Source organism: Odontesthes bonariensis, chromosome 19 (genome assembly GCF_027942865.1).
Source record: "Odontesthes bonariensis isolate fOdoBon6 chromosome 19, fOdoBon6.hap1, whole genome shotgun sequence".
NCBI lineage: Eukaryota > Metazoa > Chordata > Actinopteri > Atheriniformes > Atherinopsidae > Odontesthes > Odontesthes bonariensis.
Genome location: NC_134524.1, coordinates 19,913,103 through 19,934,527, shown reverse-complemented (window position 1 = coordinate 19,934,527; position 21,425 = coordinate 19,913,103). Strand labels below are relative to the sequence as shown.

General features: G+C 41.5%; 1 protein-coding gene and 1 pseudogene across 2 annotated transcripts; both read left to right on the top strand.

The window, feature by feature from the left end:
- Nucleotides 1-422: 422 nt before the first annotated feature.
- Nucleotides 423-8,175, top strand: LOC142369071 (uncharacterized). 2 transcript variants are annotated; one of them, XM_075451310.1, is made up of 8 exons: nucleotides 423-674; nucleotides 2,282-2,575; nucleotides 2,797-3,066; nucleotides 3,381-3,623; nucleotides 3,854-3,982; nucleotides 6,641-6,691; nucleotides 7,239-7,301; nucleotides 7,471-8,175. In XM_075451310.1, exons 1-8 carry the CDS (start codon nucleotides 476-478, stop codon nucleotides 7,524-7,526), a joined length of 1,305 nt encoding a protein of 434 aa, XP_075307425.1. In that variant the 5' UTR covers nucleotides 423-475; the 3' UTR covers nucleotides 7,527-8,175. The 2 variants fall into 2 exon arrangements, with proteins under 2 accessions (XP_075307425.1, XP_075307426.1); XM_075451311.1 differs by lacking the exon at nucleotides 6,641-6,691.
- Nucleotides 8,176-15,308: 7,133 nt separating this feature from the next.
- LOC142368704 (Fc receptor-like protein 5) lies at nucleotides 15,309-21,376 on the top strand (annotated as a pseudogene).
- Nucleotides 21,377-21,425: the final 49 nt, after the last annotated feature.

Genomic DNA, 21,425 nt, shown 5'->3' with positions numbered 1-21,425 from the left:
ACCTTTTGTCGGCGTGTCTTTTTTTTTTTTTACATAGTAAAAATTCTTAAAGTTGGCAGAGGACTGTGTTGAAATGGTTTTGATCGAAAAGCAGTCATGATTTTCTTCATCAAACAATAGCTCCCGTCAGTAAAAACTCCAGCAGTTCTTAAATATATTTGCTTATATTTACTGCACTCTAACACAGAACTGTTCTTGATTCCAGCTGTGAGCACTCTCCTCTACTGTGAACCTGTTCAGCGTGAGTCTTGCTCATTTTTCTGCTTCATCGCTGCAGATTAATTCACATTTGCATCGCAGATCATCATGTGCCACACTAATAGCCATACCATTTAATTACTGCAGATCAAAATGACAATGTTCACACCTTCTTGTTTTCTCTTGCTCTAATTATAATTTTTCGTGCTGGTTTCTAGATGCTGAGCTGACCCTTAGGCCAAACTGGTCCCCTTTTTTTGTTGGAGACTCTGTTAACATGGCCTGTAACCTGCACAAGCAGAAAGAGTTAGACTGGAAATATACATTCAGCAGGAATGGCAAACAATTTGATTTATGCGGTACCGAAAGCTCTTGCTCTCTCAAGCTATTTGGGAACTGCAGTGGTGAATACCAGTGCACTGCTCATCACACAAATACTACCATAGAGAGCAATAAAGTCAATCTCACCGTAGGAGGTAAGTTAGAAAAGGTGGCAGATGCAGAACTTATCTATGGAACTTCTCCACAGACACGGATAGAAAATGTTTCATTGTGTTGACACTAGATATTTAGGCATGGGGATGAGATATTACTGCGTGGCCACAAGTTATCAGTGAATGCATCAGAATTGGATAGTGAGCTGTGGCCATGAGCAAATATGACTTGTGAAATCAAACAACGTAAAGACAAACCTACCCAACGTTTGCCTTGGGTTTACATGATTCATGTGTGATAATAGACCTATCGTAGCCAGCTATGTCACCATCCATTGTCAAGATTGGGCCGCAGTTTAGTCATCATGTTTCCACACAACATTTCTTTTTTTGGCCATAACTTAATTGTTTCAGTCCTATGTATTTCTAAGACGATGACAAAGAGACAAAATTGGACCCAGGTGGTTAATGTCCCGGCAAGAGAGACAGAGTAAAGAAGAAGATGGTACTGCCCAAAGGCTTCTGTTGCCATAGAGCCACATTCTGACTGTCTCTCTTTCAATTCACAACCAAACAAACCGATTATGTCTTTTTGACACACTGATGCCGTAACTACATTTTCAGCGACGGAAAACTAGATGAAAAACGTTCTTTGATGTCCAGACTGCGACCCAACCAATGTTCAACCAAACCCCAAAGTTAAAATCCTGGTTTATGTTCTCTGAGTATTGATGAAATTAACTTTTTAGAACACTCATGTTTGACTTGCTGAACAACTGCAATTCATGGCACATTCTGGTGATATTGTGCAGAGACACCCAGGTTACTGTTTGGGATCAGTACAGTGCCAAATCCCTCCTTCAGTGGGCCTTACAGCCAGTGTTGTGGAGCTCTGCTGAGCTTGCAGGGGCTTCTTCAAATTAGTAGTTGTTCTCTTTGCAAACTGAGTCACTCATAAAACAAATATATATATGTATATATATATATATATTTTTACTCATTAAAATCGATGCTAATATTTCCATCATGGAGGCTGGCTCCATTTCCATGTTGTAGTTAAGCTCCATATACACACAGTCCCTCCCATACCTCTTGTGCACAATTACCTGTAGCAGTTTGCTTTATGGGCACAAAAGTACCATGACATTTTCAAACTCTGGAGAGTAACTGTATACTGAAAAAGTAACTGTTGGGTTAAATTGCAAAACTGTTGGATTGCAACTTGTTAAAACAGTATTTCAGTACATCAGTTGTCGTAGCTGGCTATATTTGTGATGAAATCCAGAGACTCCTTAAGCATGACACATGACTGTCCGGTTACTATGGGAGCAAGTCCAAAGCAGCCATGCTAAGTGCAGTGAGAAAGACCGAGCAGGTTACCTGGGGAGTAAAAGGATCTTTTCCTTCCATGAGTATGCACATGTAAAAAAAAAAAAAATTCTTAGGGATGACACTATAGGAATGTTTTGACAGAATAAGGAGCATCCATCAACACATACAAAGATTTCACTTTTGGATGCACTGGTGGACTGGTGGTAATACTGATGATCACCATCACACAAGGTCAAAATATTTAGTAAGATATTAAATGTGTAGGAAGTGAACATTGCGAAAGATTACACTAATAGAGCATGTTTTTATTCCAACAGCTAAACCCCAACCTTGTCTCAAAGTGTCTTCGCAATGGCTGAATGCTGGATCCTCAGTAGTATTGAACTGCAGTGTAGCTCAGTCTGCAGGGCTGAAATTCTTCTGGTATAAAGCTGTTCCCGTATACTCAAACAACTCCTATCGCTATGAGCTGTTGCCTGGTAGTATCAGCGGCACTGCACAGGATTCCTACATAATTCGTGGACAGAAACAAACAGCGGGTTATGCCTGTAGAGCTGCGAGGACAAAGAATCACGCTCTGCAAAGGAACCCCAAATTTGTCTGGTCTGGAAGTAAGTTTGTTTGCTGTCTTTGGGATGCAGTGGTAGAAATATACACCACAATACACAGCACACTTTTTAAACACTCAATCATTTTTAAGGTTAAAAGTTTAATTGGAGTAATTGGACAAAACTTGCGCTTTTCCTCATTAGTCTCTTGACACGTTCAGTAAACCATAATGACAAATTTAAAAATATGTCTCCCACTCAAATATTCATGCTATTTGTTGTAGTAGATTCTCCTCAGGCATCTGCATCGGTCAAAGTGAGTCCTGACAGTGTGCAGCACTTCTCCAGGGAGACCATCTCACTGAGCTGCGAGGGGAAATCTTCTGAGTGCAGAGTGATGAGGTCGACCGCAACCGGTCACTCCTCAAACTGCTCCGCCTGGGGGACGATGACCGGATCCACCTGCATAATCAGAAACACTACGAGGAAAACGGCAGTGTACTGGTGTGAGTGTGGATCCGGTTTCAGCAATGCAGTCAACATCACATTTCAAAGTAGGTGTTCAGGGTTACATTTTACTTGTGATTTCACTCATCATATTATTGTTCTTTCATGTTATTGGGAAGGAATTGAATACTAATGTGACATGGAAACTTCCATTAACGGTTATTCTGTAGGTTCAGCCTCAGTAGACAGTAAGATCATCAATGAAAAATGTCACACTGTTTAAATCAATATGGATTGTGTGGTTATTAAATTAAATAACTTGCAATCCATTCATATTATAAAAACACAAAAGGCATTACAAATTCTACAGCAGCTGATCTTTGGATGAAACTTTGCTTGCTTTACTGTTTTTTTTCTTCAGGAAAGGATATTATATTGGTGAGCCCGGTTCAACCGGTGACCAAGGGTGAAGCTGTGACTCTCATCTGCAGATTGAATGATGGAGCCTTTGATTCCAATGTGTTTTTCTACCGAAACGATCGTCTCATTCAAAATCATTCCAAGAGTGAGCTGAGCATTAGTGCGGCGTCGGAGTCGGACGAAGGCTTCTACAAGTGTGAGTGCTCGGGAAATGTATCAACAACGAGCTGGATGTCAGTAAAATGTAAGTTTGAAGTACTTTCTCAAGTTGATATGATACTGGTATTGTTGAGCTCTTTCATTTTGTGAAAGTCATGGAGTATGTAGCAGTGTAGTAAAGGTGAACAGTATGTTTATAAGAACCTTTATGTCAACCTATTTGACATTTATGTAACTCCCCTTATAGCTTACATGAAAACAAACTTTCAGTTAAAAGCTATTTACTTGAAATTTATTGGAATTCTTTAATCGCAGCAGCACCAAGGCATGAAAGCTCATCTTTTTGTGGACAGCCAATCATCGGCTTGGTTTGTGGAATTTTACTGATCAGTGGATTTGTGTTGATTCTGCTGCTGCTGTTCTGTCGCCACAGCCAATCAAAGGGTGAGCTCTTCTCCATCTGATGTATTAAATATACACATCTATGAATCAAAGCTGTCACTAAAATTCCATTGTCTTATTTTTCCAGTTCCAATGAAAAAATTTAATGTAACACTAAATATATATTTATTGGATAGTATTCTTGAAACAGTAATAATATAACTACTTCGCATGGAAATTGCTATCTTGTTGAAATAATTGCTTTTAGGTGGCTTTGACAATGGGTTGAGGAAACTATGTTTTATCTGAGATGGAAAAAGGTGATAGAAGATTCTTGAGGGCTATAAATGACAAACCCCATGCCCAGAAAAGTTTGGAAGCTTTCCAACATGCAGCCGAAAGTTAAAAAATTAATTTACCAGACACAAGGACAAAGATTTTCACTGTTCACTGACTAACTAAATAGAACTAAAATGATTCTTTGCTTGTTATTGACAGATTATTGTGTTATTTTGTTGTTTTCTAAGGTTCTAAAGTTTCTAAGAAGAGATAAACTTACGCCTAAGAATTCGTCTTGGTATTAGATACATTAATCATACCCTGACTGATATTTATTGTCCTGTTGGTGAAATGTGCCGCTCTAAATCCCCAATAGTGCCAAAAAAAGCATTACAACAGCGGTGGAGTAGACTTTTACAAACATTTAGTGATGAAAAATACCATAAAAATGTAGCCTGGAAAACCATCGCCACCTGCTGGACGGCAAAATGTTTTGCCTGCGGTTGGGTCTGGCTTCGAACCACTTTTCATTTTGAAAATACTGCCCTGAATCTGGCAGATGGCAACTAAACCAATCACAACGCAGAGATGTGTTTTGAATCAACGCGGGCGGGGCAGAGGGTCAGAGCGTTGGCCTATAGCAGTGGTTCTCAAACTTTTTTGGTCATTCCCCACTTTGAACAAGTGGGGATTTCCAAGCCCCACCTGCCCCGGTCGCCCCAACAAAAATATTGATAAATTACATTTCAACTCGATTGAACTAACACCAAGTAACATCATATTTTATAATGAATCAAAATCAATAACATCAAATAACACAAAGTTCAAAAAGAGAAAATAAAAGCGTTTAATTTGCAATCTGTGCAAAAAACAAAAACAACTAAAATGTATCCCTGCATTAGTGGCTGCAATGAGCCTGTTTTGCACTGCACAACTTCTCAAAACGTGGTTGCAGGCTTGAAACTGCCACTCTCAAGTCATGCTCAATGTTGAGCTGAGATCTGTATTTTGTTTTCAGAGATGCCAAAGCTGAGAAGCATGTGGTTGCATTTCTGGATTCTGTATGTAACTTTGTATGAGGCCATTTGTGCTTGACTGTTAACCGTGCTTTGCTCCTGCTGTAGATTTTCTTTTAAAGAAATCCAGTGGCTTGTTAACGTGACAGGGGTATGTTATAGTGATGGGATACTCGAGTTTGTATGAGTCACTCACTAAAATGAATCGGGTTTTCGAGTCACTTGAATCAATCACCCAGAGTGTGCGCCACGGAAGGTACAAACAAGTTCCAAACCACGTCCCAAATCATTGTGAAAAAGGCTAAAAATCAAGAAGTCTCCAAGGCCAAACATTTATTTTTCTTTCTTTCTCTCTAAAAAAATTCAAATAACCCAAATAGCCAATGAATTAACATTCATTGCAAAACAGTGCAAAATTATAATAAAATGTATGAAACTGTGCACGAATAGAACATTTAAATAACCTAAACAATAGTGCAAAAATAATAATATTCTAACATTCAACACTGCACCATTAGAATAAAATAATTATGTACAGACTGAATGAACTCCCGCTTCCTTCAAAATAAAGCCGGAAGGGAGAGGGAGCTGTGAGCTGCCTGTGAACTGTGAGTCGAGTGTAAATCATGAGTCCTGAACTGTGTGGAGCAGAGAGCTGGCGAGTTTCTCGGGTATGGGAGGGGCTCTACGAGCTGGGAGGGAGCGCGAGCTGTATTAGCGCCGCTTCAGCCACGGAGCTAATACAGCAATTAGCTTTATACATTTACGCAATTGCAGTTAGAATAATAGTTGTGTGGCATGTCTCCTCTTTACAGTTAGCTGACAGTAGCAGCGGTGAGTCAGTGAACGAGTTAATGGAGACAATGACTCATAACTCCTGAGTCAGTAAAAAGAATCTCGAGTTTTGAACGATTGACTCACGAATCGCACATCACTAGCGTGTTATCTCCAGGTGTCTCCTTAATTTGTTTGGCCTCATGCTGTCCGCTGCTAACGGCTTCAGACACAGAGCACACATCGGTCTGTCCTCTGCACCGACCATTGCAACCGTGAATCCTCGACCAAGATAGTGTTTGTGATGGTGCTGGCTCCTTTTTGGTCCGAGCCACAAATATTATCTTTATTGTCAATAAAGAAAAGCATTTAAGATGGGCATAAAATTTAAAATTTCCTCCCGTTTGTCGCGCCCCACTTGCCATGTCTCCGTTCCCCACCAGTGGGGCGCGCCCCACACTTTGAGAAGCACTGGCCTATAGGCACAGACACGGTTTGAAAGACAACGGGTTGTGCTCATCAACAATGTTCCGTTGTATCCATTCATCGGAGCCAGACTAAATTAGACATCCAATCCATTTAGGCTGGTTTATCAGGCTAATAAAAATGCTCAATTTTGATGACTGATTGTACTGTGATATGTCACTTGCAGATCAATCATACAATGTCACACACTTTAAACCCGAAAGCACTGGAGAGAAGGGTGAATATTCAAGATTCATACATGCTCTAATCCAATGTTTTTCAATGCTGGTCCTCGGCACCCACAGCCCTGCATGTTTTAGAGGTTTCCTGCTCAAACACACCTGATTCAAATGATCAGCTCGTCATCAAGCTCTGCAGTGGCCTGATAACGAGCCACTCATTTAAAACAGGTGTGTTGGAGCAGGAAACCTCTAAAATATGCAGGGCAGTGGGGGCAGAGGGGGCAGAGGGCCAGCATTGAAAAACACTGCTCAAACCCTGTTTTTTTATACAGTAACAAGACTTTTAGCTGGAAAAATCTATGTTTGCTTAACCCGTAATGCATGGCAGACACTAACATGCACTAACATGGATGCAAGACCGGCCCGACTGCTAAATATGCTGTAGACGAAGGGAATATTATCACTCATCTCTACATGACAGGAAATGGTCGTTTCTGGGTGGGATGCACAATATAAAGAAGAAAAGTGATACGCAGCTCTAACTAACATAAAAAAACATTTACTTTTTTTTGGCACCCTCAAAAAGTCTTTCTTCTGTTCCAGAGGACAATCTGCTGTATGCTGAGATTAATTTCATCAGTAAAGATACGCACAACAATGATAAAGGTATTTAAAAGCAACATTAAATTCAAATGCCATGCTATTGTTTGAGGTTGTTCTCCAAATTAATTGTAAATTGGCTTCTTTGTTTGAAATCTGCAGTTGTGATCTGTAACCTCTCTTTTTGGAACACGATTGTTTCAGCTCTTCAAATGAATCTTGTCTTCATTCACAGGAAACGGCTCTCCCGACGACATTGCTGAAACAGTTTATTCTGGAGTCAAACGATAGGAAAGGTTCTTGGTAATGATACTGCCAGTAGGCTACTGTACAAGTTATGATTTGCCTCTTTAACCAAACTTCTTTGCATTTCTCGCCTTTCTGTATATTAGTTTTCAAGTTCCAATAAAAGGAGTGCATCCTGTTTTCTGTTTCGAAGAAATGTTATTTTCAAAGTGTATTCTGCATAAACTTTACTAGAACATAACAGCTTAGTTAGCATTTCAAATGCTTTTTATTACACCATTTTATGCAGTAATAAGCTTCTGTTTAGCATTACGCTGTGTTTCTGTTCCTTTATGATATTTTAGCAATTTTTTAGTATGCATGTAAGTTCAATTCAATGTACTCTACTGAATAAATGTATCCATTATTTCTCAGCATGATGGTCTATGACTGGTATGAGAATTTGTAACCTCTGTCAGCAGAAGGCTACTTTTGGGTCACTTTTCAGCTTTTGTTACTACCATTGTTAAATTGCAGCTTACATTCTCTTGGTTGGTATGCCCTGCCAATGATTTAGCCAAGATACGTCAGTGCATGTGAGCACAGCGCCGGTGGAGAAAGAGACTCAGTGTAGCAGTCTCAGCGATGCATTGATGTATGTGTTTATGCCAGTTGTCTCAGTTAAAAGTTTGCAAAACTACCTGGTAAAAAATGAGGCAGGTGTTGGTAGTGATTCTCAACTCTTTATCACTTTATTCAAATGAATTAAATTTTCTAGCCCGCCACCTCGTGTCCGTCTCCCTCTTTGTTGCAGCCAGTGAGCCAGGCTGTAACAGTAACGTACAGAAAATGATCTGTGCCGGTGCCATATTTCAGCTTCACTTTTCACAAAATGGTTTCATCTTTTCTTGCTCTCATAATTCATCTACTATTGAAGTAGAATTCTGAAAATTCTGGCACCTATTTGCCTCACCTTAATGTTGATAAAGTCTAAGCAAGGTAAGCAAGCTTTTTATTGTGGTTGTTACGTTTTAGTTTGACTCATTAACAAACTTTTGGAGACGAACAAACGCTTCAAGGAGGAACACACTCATTGTGATTACACAATTTCTGTTTCTTGATTATTCACTGAGGCGATCACAAACCTGTGTCACTCCGAATCATCTTCCCTCTTCATCTAAATGCGACAGTTTGCAGCATTCCTATGAAAAATCAACTTTTTTTTTTCAACAACAGCAACAAAAAAAAGTTTTAGGGGTTTTTAGGAGACGGGCATTGCATTTAAATCTTCAGACTTCTGCCCCTGATGTTTTATGTCCTGTGTTCCGTGTAACATCCCAGTAGTACCATGCAGTAGGAGAAAATAACATGTTTTGACTGTACTAAAACAATACATTAGTGAAATACGAATTACTCTCTGAGCCAAACCAAAATACGATAGCGCTTTGGCAAAGATGTTTTATCAGCTCTTAATCATGAATTTTATTCAAGGAGTGAATGAAGCCACTGTGAAATCTCCTGTTTAACATAGGCAGCCTTTAATTGGGGCAGTCTCATTGTGACAAAAGCAGTTCCTGTATGATGAGACATAATTCCAAACTGTGCGATGCCTCATCGCAATGAGGCAAGCAACATAAAAAACACTTGATTTAAAACCCCAGGAATGAAAGCAGGTTGCATGAATTGCTGTGTTTATTGGTTGACGAGACAAAGGTGGAAGCCAAAACGTTAAACTTAACAGAAGCAGAGAAAGCGATCCAAAACTAACAGAATGAAACTGAATAAAGCGATGATGACAGCAAAGTGAACATTACATGGGAAACTAAGACACTAAATTCTCTTCTGAGAAACTGTGCAAGAAGCATGTTGTTTAAAGGGATACAAGGTAGTTTAGTGGCAGTATAGCAATCTCTATTGGTCAAACTGAAATTCTACACTGTCGTAAAAATGCCCACCTGTACACACCCACTAACTAACCATCGTGGCGAATGCTGCTGTTGTGTTATTTAGTCAGTGCAGTTAGGTCATCTGATTCACAAGTGTAGACTGTCCACGTAAGATACTATAATCAGAGTTTTTCTGAAGAGAGAACTCAAGATAATATGCTATAATCCTGTTGCTGGATGAAGTGGTCGGGGACAGGGACGTCTGGGTTTCTCTGCTCAGGCTGCTGTCCCCGCGACCCGATCCCCGGACAAGCGGCAGATAATGGATGTATGGATGGACTGTTGCTGATCTTGAATGGGATTATTCCCTCATCATGGTGTATTCGTGGAGTGATTCCTTTGTATTAGCAGACACTTACAAAAGTTAGATCTTAGACAGATGCACGCAAGCACTACCAACACACGCCGCAATAAACGCAGACTAGCTCTACACTATTCCGATTACAATCACAAATTAATCAATTTTCATTTGTACATAACAATTCTTGTTTGGATCAAAACGCTATTCTTATTCTAATCAGGTCAGTCCGTGTATTTCTGAAGCTAGGCTACGTCTCGAACTCAGGAGGAATTAGAGCACCATCATCACCTGTCTCTTTGCGATCTAAAACGCAGATCACTATGGTAGATGAACAAGATCACGCTTGGAGAAATTTCACAAAGATGGGAAGTGCCAACATCGAACGTTTCATATTCAGTCTGTGAAAGGCAGAATATGAAACGCTTGGTGTTGGCTCTTCAACGCAAGCGAACACATAGCCTACAACTACAGCTAGCATACAGTACCTAGCTAAGTGCCGTAAACACAAACGACTCTTCTCGCGCATCACGACACTTCAGAAGCGGGTCGCTCCTGCCGAAGTTACATATGGGATTTTCAGCATACAGACCCCTGTTGGGAGCGAGACAGGCTTCATTCGCTTACTATTGACTTGTTTAACCTTTGTTAAACTCCTGAAGGCTATAATTTTAGGTGAAAATGCTACCTAGTGCCCCTTTAATCGGCGTAGTACTGAGTTTACTCTAAAAAAGGGAAGCAGAAATGAGATGAAAAAGAGGCTGGGCTGAATTCTTCTCTTCTTTAAATGACATGTTACTTATTTTCTCTGCAGTTCCCCATTTCTCTTCCTTCTCTTTCATGTGACTCACGTTCAGAGGCAAAGTGTCTGATGTGAGGATGAGGTACGCTGTGCTCTGTGTACTGACCTTATTCTGTGAGTACAGAAGTTACTTTCTTTCAATAAAACAGGTTCGATAAAATGTAGTAATAACAAAATGTCAAATGTTTGAACTGCAGCCTCCTGTGATGAAATGTCTGCATCGTTAAAAAGCTTCGGTTGAAGATTTTCTGTATGCGACCGTAGATAATTTGAGATATCAATCTTTGATTTTAGCGCTGAACACACTCCTCTACTGTGGACATACTCAAGGTGATTGAAAATCTTTTTTTAATCTTTTTATGGCATTCTATTCATTTAACTCCTAGGAACACATTTCTTCTCGTTAAGGCTTATATCAATAACTCATTCACTGCAGTTGGCCTGTATGTTTTCATTTGAGTGTAGATGCTGAGTTGTCCCTCGAACACGACTCATTTCGTTTATTTGCTGGAGAGTCCGTTACCTTGAAGTGTGACATAAGAAATGGAAGTGTCACAGACTGGCTTTATGAGTTCAACCGGAATGGTCGACAAATTGCTCCCATCATGGCAAATAACTCCTTCTCGATGAACCTAACGGCAGACCTGAGGGGGGATTATCAGTGCATTGGTCACCGGAAGGGCTCAGAGAGTTTTACAAAAGAGAGCAACAACCTCACTCTGTCAGTATCAGGTAAGCATTTTCTGTCACCGCTGCTAACTTTATCATCAAATGCAGCTTAGCCACACCTAAAAAGTGGTATAGACATTATCAAGAGAAAACAATGTAAGAGAAGGGTTGGGAGTCGTGTTAACTGCAAATGAGCTAAAAATGAACTTTTTGTGCAAGGCACAAGAACTCAGTGCTATGACAAATTTCTGCTCTCATTCATTCTTTGTATCTTATCTTTGGTTATTTGACTACAAAGTTTATATTTGGCATCATCATCGTCATCATCGAGATACGCTCAGTGCAGCACAGAGCAGGGGTGCGGCACTGCTTACGGCTTGCCTTGTAGGGTAATGTGGACTCAGGACCCATCTGTGAAAGCTGGTCTGGAGGTGGAGCATTTGAAAGACTGTAAAAGAAGGTTGAGGCAAGTGATGACGTGATCAGCACTGTGAGTATTTTTGGAGAGCAGTGTGACCACAGATGTGTGAACAGCGGATGGCAAGACCATGCAGTGATGAAAAAAGCCGGTGATGCGGGAGACGTGGCCTCTCTTTAGATCTGTATCATAAGAAAAACAAGTCATTTTATCCAAACGACTTCAGTAAAGTTTCAGTGCGTATCAAGAAAATATAATGTAGCAAGACTTATGCCCAAAATCCAGACACCGAGGCTGGTGCAGGTTCAAAGGGAATTTATTTTCAAAGGCAGTGGCAGACTGGGGCGAAGCTTGAAAAGAAAAGTGACTGGTTATCAGCAACTACAACATGTTGGCATGTGGCATGAACTGTCACATGACATCTTGCATAAAATTTGCATAAAATCAAGAGAATTATGGACAACCCTGAACATCCTCTCCATGAGACTGTTATCAGAAAACAGAGTCTCCTCAGTCAAAGGCTTCTTCAGTTTGGATGCAAAACGGACCGCTACAGGAAATCTTTCCTGCCCACAGCCATCAGCATCTATAATAACTCTTTGATTTAATTGAGCTACATCAACATTTAATTTCCCTCTAGGATAAATAAAGTATTTTTGAATTGAATTGAATTTGAATTGACTGTGTCTGTATTCAGAAGGAGAGGATTGGGAAAATGGAAGAGGGAAAGTTTTTTTTTTAAAGGGGACATATTATGCAAAACTCACTTTTTGCGAACTTTGTGTTCATATTTGGGTCTCTACTGTTCCTTTAAACACTCCAAGCGCGAAAAAACCCATCCATCCATTTTCTGTAGGTCAGTAGAAAGACTTTGGTGTCAAGAAAAAAATGCTTCTGTGAGCCATTTGGATGGCTCCCCTATTGTGACGTCACAATAGGGGAATTTGCATATACCTGTCGAGTCCCCACCCACTCCCCACCCGCTCCCCACCCTCTACATTAGTTGAAGATCCGCCATCGTGAATCGAGCATACGAGCGCAATGGCTACGAAAGGAAAATCACACATGAAGTGTTGTGTTGTTGGCTGCACCTGTGGTGCGTTTCTGGAGACTCAGGTGTCCAGCAGCAGCTCCAGTCTCTGCCGGTGATATCTCCCAGTGGTTTTCACAGCCACGAACAGGTCAGCCTGTGTGAGCTGCTCCACCGGCCGAGGGGGAGCGCTCCTCCGCGCCGGGCCAGCCATCTGAAATAAGTTGAGAAAACACGAGCATTCCGGCCACCAGCAGACAGGTGACCGCGGCGACAGCAGCGCGAGGTCCCGCTGTTGAGAAAACACTTCTTTCCTGTCCATGAGCGAAGTGGTGAACCCATCCAGGCAGTGAACTTGTGGAAGCCTGCCGGGGGACCGAGGCTCGCCTTCAGCTCAGCGGGACCTCGCGCTGCTGTCGCCGCGGTCACCTGTCTGCTGGCGGCCGGGATTCTCGTGCTCACTGGCGCTGCCGGCTGCAGGGGGCACGGATGTTTTCTCAACTTATTTCAGGCGGCTGGCCCGGCGTGGAGGAGTGCTCCCCCTCGGCCCCGGTGGAGCAGCTCACACAGGCTGACCTGTTCGCGGCTGTGAAAACCACCGGGAGGTATCACCGGCAGAGACTGGAGCTCCAGAAACGCACCACAGGTGAGTCAGGCTGGAGACTGCAGAAGCTCTGCACTGAAAACAAATGAACCCTTAATTCATAGGGAATAGATAGATAGATAGATAGATAGATAGATAGATAGATAGATAGATAGATAGATAGATAGATAGATAGACAGATACTTTATTGATCCCGAAGGAAATTCAAGCATCCAGTAGCAAGACATAATAAAGCAATAATAAAAATGTTTATACAATTATAAACACTTTAAAAACAATCTAAGAATAAAAAAACAGTTTAAAATTACACTCTCAGAAAATAAAGTACAGAATTGTACCTTTAGGGGTATGATGGCTTGTCACTGGGGCAGTACCCTCTGAAGGTATAGTTTTGTACCCTTATACTGAAGTAGCCAAACACAGAATGTCTATTGTACCCCAGCATGTAGAAAAAAAGATAAATATATGTACCTTTTACCACTTGAGTACATATATGCACCTTTTGGACCCTCAAAAAAGGTACATATATGTACCTTTTATCACTTGAGTACATATATGTACGTTTGGACCCTCAAAACAAAAGGGTAAACAGTACACGCAGCCAGAGGCTTCTCATGAGCGGGGCGGGGCGTGGCCAAAAACAGCTTATTTGCATAAAAGTGACAGAGCCCTTTAAACGGCTCAATTTGGGAGAGACTGAAACTGGCAAGAATAGGGCTGGTGAAATCTCTTTATGTGAGAGTGATCTTGTGCAAAGAACTTCATGAAAATGTTTTGTATAGTTCATAGACCAATTCTAACTTGTTTAAATAGGTAAAATATGTCTCCTTTAAAAATCATCTGCTCCTGGCTAGGTCAATGAAACGGTTAAATACACGTCAAATGTTAAAGTCCATTAAATGTTAAGTTATTTTCTGGAGTCAAATGTGAGGCCATCTGTCAGACAGCTAAAGCTTGGCTGAAATTGGGTCATTCAACAGGACACAGATCCCAAACACAGCAGCAAAATCTAAAACTGAATGGTTGAAAAAGGACGAAGAAACAAAGAGCGAAGGTGTTGTCTGTGATCCGGTCAAAGTCTGGGCCTCAATTTGATTGAAATGCTGTGCTGGGACCTTAGGTGTGCCTAAATGTACAAAAGCAAAGCTTTAAAAAATAATGTTCCAAAATGACTGATACAGTCATAAAGAAAATGATTACTTCCAAGTTATTGCTGCGAATGGTGGTTCTATAAGCTACTGAATCATGGGGTATACTTAGTTCTTGACACTGTTACTACATTTTAGACTTTATGAGATAAATAATGACACACTCAGTGGGGTTACATGGCACTGAAAGGATCGGATTATTGGCTAAATTACAATAAGACTGAGTTGCTCCTTATTTGAGCAAGGGTAATTATCCTTGGATATATGGCGCTGAATGAATCGAATCATAGGCACAAAGCATGTCATACTCCGATACGATAGGTGGCGCTGTACCCATTTCAACTATTGCTAATAGAGCCACTTCCGGTTGATCTCTTCACCACCACCAACAACAAAAAAAGGTATTCGAGAAACTGGCGAACGAAGAGCAAGATGAAGCTACGTCCCTCTATATTTCGTTTGTGATGAACTGCTTATTGCACAAATGCGATGCACAACGGCGCATTCTCCATCGCGTTGTTTGTTTCTTTCTGACAGCGACTACAACAGTAATATCGTCTCTTCCGACTTCCGGTTCCCGACCCCGGGAAAAAATCTTGAGCATGCCCAGAACGCAAAGTCTAATTCCCCACGTGCTACACCGTCTACAAGCAAGTTTAATTTGACTGTGAACTTAATAACTCAGTCTTATTGTAATTTAGCCAATAATCCGATCCTTTCAGTGCCATGTAACCCCACTGAGTGTAACATGCAATGCCTTGCTGTTCATCTGTGGTTGTTTTTACATTAAAGCTTCTTTTTTTTTTTTTATTCTATATTGATACTCAAAATGTTGGAAACGAAAGAGGAAGTGAGAGGTTTAACAAAGTAATGTATGTGAGGTATGTTTGACACAAAACAGCCCACAGACCCACAGCCACTGTGACAGCCAACATGGCCACCATTCCACAAGGCGGCACGGTGAAACTCACCTGTTCTGTTGAGGACTCCGCCAGCTGGAAATACGACTGGTTCACACGAGCCCCAGATGCCAACAAAGCTGCAAACTGGACGAATGCTGCTCAAAACTTCATCCGCATCTCAGAGGAAGGCATCTACTGGTGCAGAGGAAGAAGGGGAAACCCGGCTTTCTTCACAGGGCACAGCGAAGCCTTTTACATTGAAAAGAAATGTGAGTTTATTCGATTTTTAAGATAGAAAACAGGAAAGTATGCATTCACGATGAGCAGGGTGAGTAATGTTTCCAATTAACTCTATTTTTGATACGAACAGTGTCCGACCGCATCGCTGTAAAGTTGCAACACAGCTGGACTCAGGTATTCAGTGGTGAGATGGTCTCCATCAGGTGTGAGATCCAGGGAGGAAGAAACAATGAGTGGGAGTATGAATGGAGAACAACGAGCCCAAACGCACCCCCAACACAGGGAGAACAGAGCATCACTGTATCTGTTTCTGACAGCGGGGACTACAGGTGTAAGGGTAGAAGGGGCTCGTATTCCTCTACAGACTGGAGCGAAGCCTTGACACTCCAAGTATCCTGTAAGTAAACTGTCATGTTTTTCCTTTTGGGTTTCGTCTCGCCATCAACAAAAAATACTTTTTTTTTCTTTCTCACAACCAAACTAATAACAGATAAACCTAGACCACGAGTGATGGCCGACAGAAGAACCATAACAGTCGGGGGCAACGCAACACTGACCTGCTCCATGGAAAACTCTGCTGAGTGGGAATTCTACTGGTTCCGGCATACCTCCAACTTTTCGGAAATTCAGGTTAATGGAGGTGGAAAACCAGATAAAGTTCTTAGCATCTCACAGGGAGGCCTCTACTCTTGCAGAGGAAGCAGAGGGAAGCCGGTTGACTTCACAGACGACAGTGATGTTGTCGCCATTGAAAACAGAGGTGAGTGCCATGGCTTTAGATTGAGAATTCCATGTTTCGGAAACAGCTCTAAAAACTGTACCCCTCTTTTCTGAAACAGTTTCCAACAGGGCTGCTGTGTCCCTGCACCCCAACTGCCCTCTGATATTTGCTGGTGAGACAATCACTGTTACGTGCGAGATCTATGGAGGTGGAAACGCTGATTGGGTGGTGGGATGGAGCAAACCCAACTCAGACACAGTTCCCACAAATAAGGGATTCACAATCATTAATGCCTCAGCTTCCAGCAGTGGAAACTACAGTTGTATGGGTAGACACAAGCAGGACTTGTTCTCCACGACAGAATGGAGTGACGCCATCACACTGACAGTTTTGGGTGAGAAGGACTTCATATCAAATCGAAATGTTAAGTTTTAATCTTGTTGTGATGTTCTTTGTCGATGCAAAGCAGCAGAAAATAGCGGCTGCTCTGATTTCATTTTCTGTCACTATGACGAGGAAGCATTGATAATTAACAAATCTTGAAAGCGGGAATCAATTTGATTTTTTTAAATAAAAATGCCCGGTCACAACAAATAAAAAACATAATGACACTGTTGGAACCAGCGAAGGATTGGTCTCTGCGGTCTTTAGCCAACCTTGAAAAAGTATTGTTGCCCAAACCTACCCAGTCAGCCCAGTTTTCAAAGTTTCTAAGAGTAATATTCAGATTTAACCCGTTTAACTAATGATTTTGTTACAGTTTTACAGTATAATTTGCAATGTTTTTTTTTACCTTAAAAATGTAGTAATTTAATCATTTTGGAGTGCTTGTTGTAAAACTCTGCAAATACGCCTTCTGCGGTGATTCATTGACTGATGCCAAGGCTAAATTGAATCACCTATTGATGTGTTGTTTGTGTCATGAGACACGTGCTGAGAGACTCTAAGGTTTGATGAAATTGCAGCACAAGACTAATTGTATTTGTTTATGTTTGTTTTCTGCAATTCAGTCGCAGTGACTTACAGTATGAGTTCATCAACATTTAACCAAAACCATGATTCACCCATAACCAAAGTTCATGCGTATTACCAGGGCTGTAGTGGAGGGTAAACGCACGTAAACGCCGTTTACGCACCTCTGGAATTTAGGAAATAGCGTTTACCCACCTCTAAATAGCGTTTACGCAGCTCTTAATGGCAATTCCGCACGTCAAAGTTCCCTGCGCCTTGTAATCTGCCGTTGGAATACAGTGAACCCTCGCTATAACGCGGTTCATCTTTCACGGTCTCTCCGCTTCTTCTCTACCTGTGTGTCAATAACGTTGTGGTTTAATATGTACACGTACACGTTCATTACAGTTCTCAAACATAATCGATGGTGGCATGTCGGTATATATAAATATTTTTGCCCAGAAGAAAAAAAGGGCGACAACAACTACCGATCTATGCTCTTCTCTCGAAAAAAACACACCTGCACCGCGGGCTTTAGAAGAAAAAAACGCTACAGAGCGGAGTCAGGATGCAGCGGCTCAGTCAGAAGAGCAGTGAAATACACATGAGTCACTATTTGTCCCACTGTACTTTGTATTTTTTTTCAAAATAATTTTTCATTTTCTCCCGTTCTAATCCAATGACTCGGGTCGCGGTGGGGCAGTGCTGATCTCCACAATTTGAAGCCTTCAGTTCGTCTTGATGATGAAAATGATTATTTTACAGTAGGCTACAGTAGTTATTTGTAAAAAAAAAAAAAAAAAAAAAAAACGTTTATACAGTACTTTTATTTGTTAAACAAATGCTTGGGCCTGTAAAACGGCTTTGTTCTTTGGTTTCAATGCATTATGCAGTATTTCATTGTATAATAATTGTAAAAAAAAAAAAAGGTTTCTACTTCACGGATTTCGCCTATCACGGGTTCTTTTTGGAACGTAACCCCCGCGAAAAACGAGGGTTCACTGTAATCCAAAATAAATTTGGTGTCCTGGAAATGAAGTCCTGGCTGGTGAAGCACAGGGGAGCCATGGACCCCAGAACACGCCCCTGCAAGGCAGAACCTGACGTAGCGGACAAGGAGGCCCTCTGGGCACTACTTTAAAAAGCATGCATACTAACACACACACACAAACAACCACACACACACTATATCTACTGTAGATAGTTCTTACTCTACACATACTTTTCTTTACTGTTGAAATTTGAAATTTAATAAACTACAAACTACAAACACATTTGTTGACTGTCATTGATTTAATATGACTTTAACTGATAACGTCATGGAATATGGCCAGGACAGCCATACAGATTCGCGACACCTTGCGTTGCTTTGTGCTGTGTCGCGTCACGTTGTGTTGCGTCGCGTCACGGTCTGTCTGATCAAAAAATTCATAGTTTACCCACCTCTAATTTGACCACTACAGCCCTGCGTATTACTGTTAACTATATGTGTTAAAATCTGCAAGAATTGAATATTTAACACACAGTAGAATTGCTGGTTTGGTATTACAAAGAACTAAGAGAGTTTATTCAACCCTGTCAATGTGCTAAGACACAGGGACAATAGCAATGGTCTTTTATTTCTTCTGAACTGAACAGAATGCAGACCAAAGGCACACCTCAGCGCCTCCGGAGGAGTTGTTCCAGTAGGGGGCAGTGTGACTCTGATCTGCTCTGTGAGACCGTCATCATCTGGTTGGAAATACTACTGGTACAGAGGCAGGAAGACCTCTGGAGCTGAAGAGGTAGAATCCTCCTCTGCTGGGGAAATAAGTGTCTCAGAGGGAGGACTGTACTGGTGCAGAGGAGGAAGGGGAGACCGTCTGTACTACACAGAGTACAGTGATTCAATCAGTATTAACAGAATTGGTGTGTGGCAAAGAGTTGTTGTTGAAAAAAATTTTTTTTTTTTAAAGTACTATGTCTGTGAATTTTACATATAGATTAACTTTTTTTCTTGATATTTCATGTGCAATTTTGTATCTTGTTGGTGAATTTTGAACACAGACACAAATCGGCCTGTTGTGATGCGGCAGGCCAACTGGCCTGCCACTTACTATGGAGAGACCATCTCTCTGAGATGTGAGATCCACGGGGGAAACACGGAGTGGACCTATGAATGGCTGACGACCGGGTCGGATAAACTTTCGACCCAAAGTGAAGTCAGGTTTACCGCAGACTATTCATCAGACGGTCAGCACTACTGGTGCAAAGGCAGGATGAAAAGTGCACCGCAACATGCGACCGAGTGGAGTTTCTCCTTCAAACTGCCAAGATTTGACCGTAGGACAATTCAGTTTTATTAACAGTTTCTTCTCAAATTTGAAGCAATGGTGTAGTTTTATATATCGCAACTTGTGTATTCAAGCATTGCATGTAACCAAATCTCTCTCCAGCAGATCACCCCAGCCCTGTCCTCACCGTGTCTCCATCGTGGCTGAGTCCTGGAGCCTCAGTAACTCTGAGCTGTCAGGTGGAACATCCATCTGCAGGATGGAGGTTCTACTGGTACAAAGCTGTTCCTGATTGGTTTGGCAGGCATGCTGCTCGACATAGACATAGACATGGCTACTTGTACACATATGAGCCATTACCTGGAAACACGAGGGAGACTGAAGAAAGTTCCTACATCATTCACGGACAAGCAGAAACGGCAGGGTACGGATGTAGAGCTGGAAGAGGAGACCCAGTGTTTTACACTGATTACAGCAAAACGCAGTTTGTGTGGTCTGGAGGTCAGTTTTTTTTTTTTGTTGTTGTCGTTTGCTTTCTTTCCTTTGACTCATGTCGAACAAAGACTCAGCTTGTTCATCCATACAGCAGTAAAGACAGTCGCACCTATGGGCAAACATTTCAGGCAACAAACAGTAACTGTCACACACATTGTACAAAACTGTCTGGGTGTCATCGTGTCATCGAAGGACCGCTTGTGATTTTTGTTTGGCTCTTTGTTTTGCTCCTCACTGCTTTTTTTCCCTTAGGTTTTCATCCATCAGCATCCATCACAGTGAATCCTGGCAGAGTGCAGCACTTCACCTCTGAGTCTGTCTCACTGGGGTTTGGTGGAGACTCTGCTGAGTGGAGCTGTATGAGGTCGCCAATAGAACACAACTATTTCCAAGAATTATTACATAACATGTGGGAAATGTATCTATCCATGTATGACATAGAGAGTTACTCTCCCTATAATGGACTGTACTGGTGTGAGTCTACATCAGGGGAGTTCAGCAATGCAGTCAACATCACCATACATGGCAGGTTTTCTTTTTCTTTTATCTATTAAATGGCTAAACTTTAACTGTAAAAGTGCTAGTGTGATACCTCGTTAGTTTTGTACTGCCGTAAAAATGAATACCAATTGTCGACAAATCCTTGGTGAAACATTTAGAAAGAAATGGATTCATTCAAAACAGAAGACGAAAAACACAAAGATGCATCTTTCGAATGCGCGGTACAACACTGAATGCGTGTTTGCTGCTGTACTCTTCTGCAGACGGACATATTCTCCTGGTGAGTCCTGTCCATCCAGTGAATGAGGGATCATCCGTAACGCTGAGCTGCAAGCTGAGGAAAGAAAACTTTACCTCCGCTGTTGCTTTCTACAAAAATGACGAGGTGATTCAAAACGGCGACAAAGAGGAGCTGACGATCTCTGCAGTGTCAAAGTCAGACGAAGGCTTCTACAAGTGTGAGCATTCAGGAGAGGTTTCCCCACAGAGTTGGATGTCAGTGAAATGTGAGTATGACTATTAGTCTAAACTTGGAAGGTTGCCACATTTTTTTTGTCTAAGTTAATGAGAGACAATATAATTGAATATCAGTCTTTCCATGAACCGCCAAATAAAAACCGATCAGAACAGGTCTCATTTCTACAATGACTGAGGTCTTCTTTCATGCCATCCACTGACAGATGAACTCAACGCATCCACCCCTGTGTCACTGATTGTTGGACTGGTCAGTGGTGGATTGCTGGCCGTCATCCTAACAATGTCGCTTATCTGCTGGTGCACAAAATCAAACGGTGAGATGCTGCAGTCGTTTCACTCTGTTTCTTAAAGTTGCCATTTCAGTATCACATTAACGTAATAATTACTCTCTCTTCCACAGAGACATTTTGCAAGAGGTCCGTGCAACGCTTTCCGTCCTAATTGTCTGCATAACAGCAATACCCAACAGATTCCTTGTTATTTTGCCTAA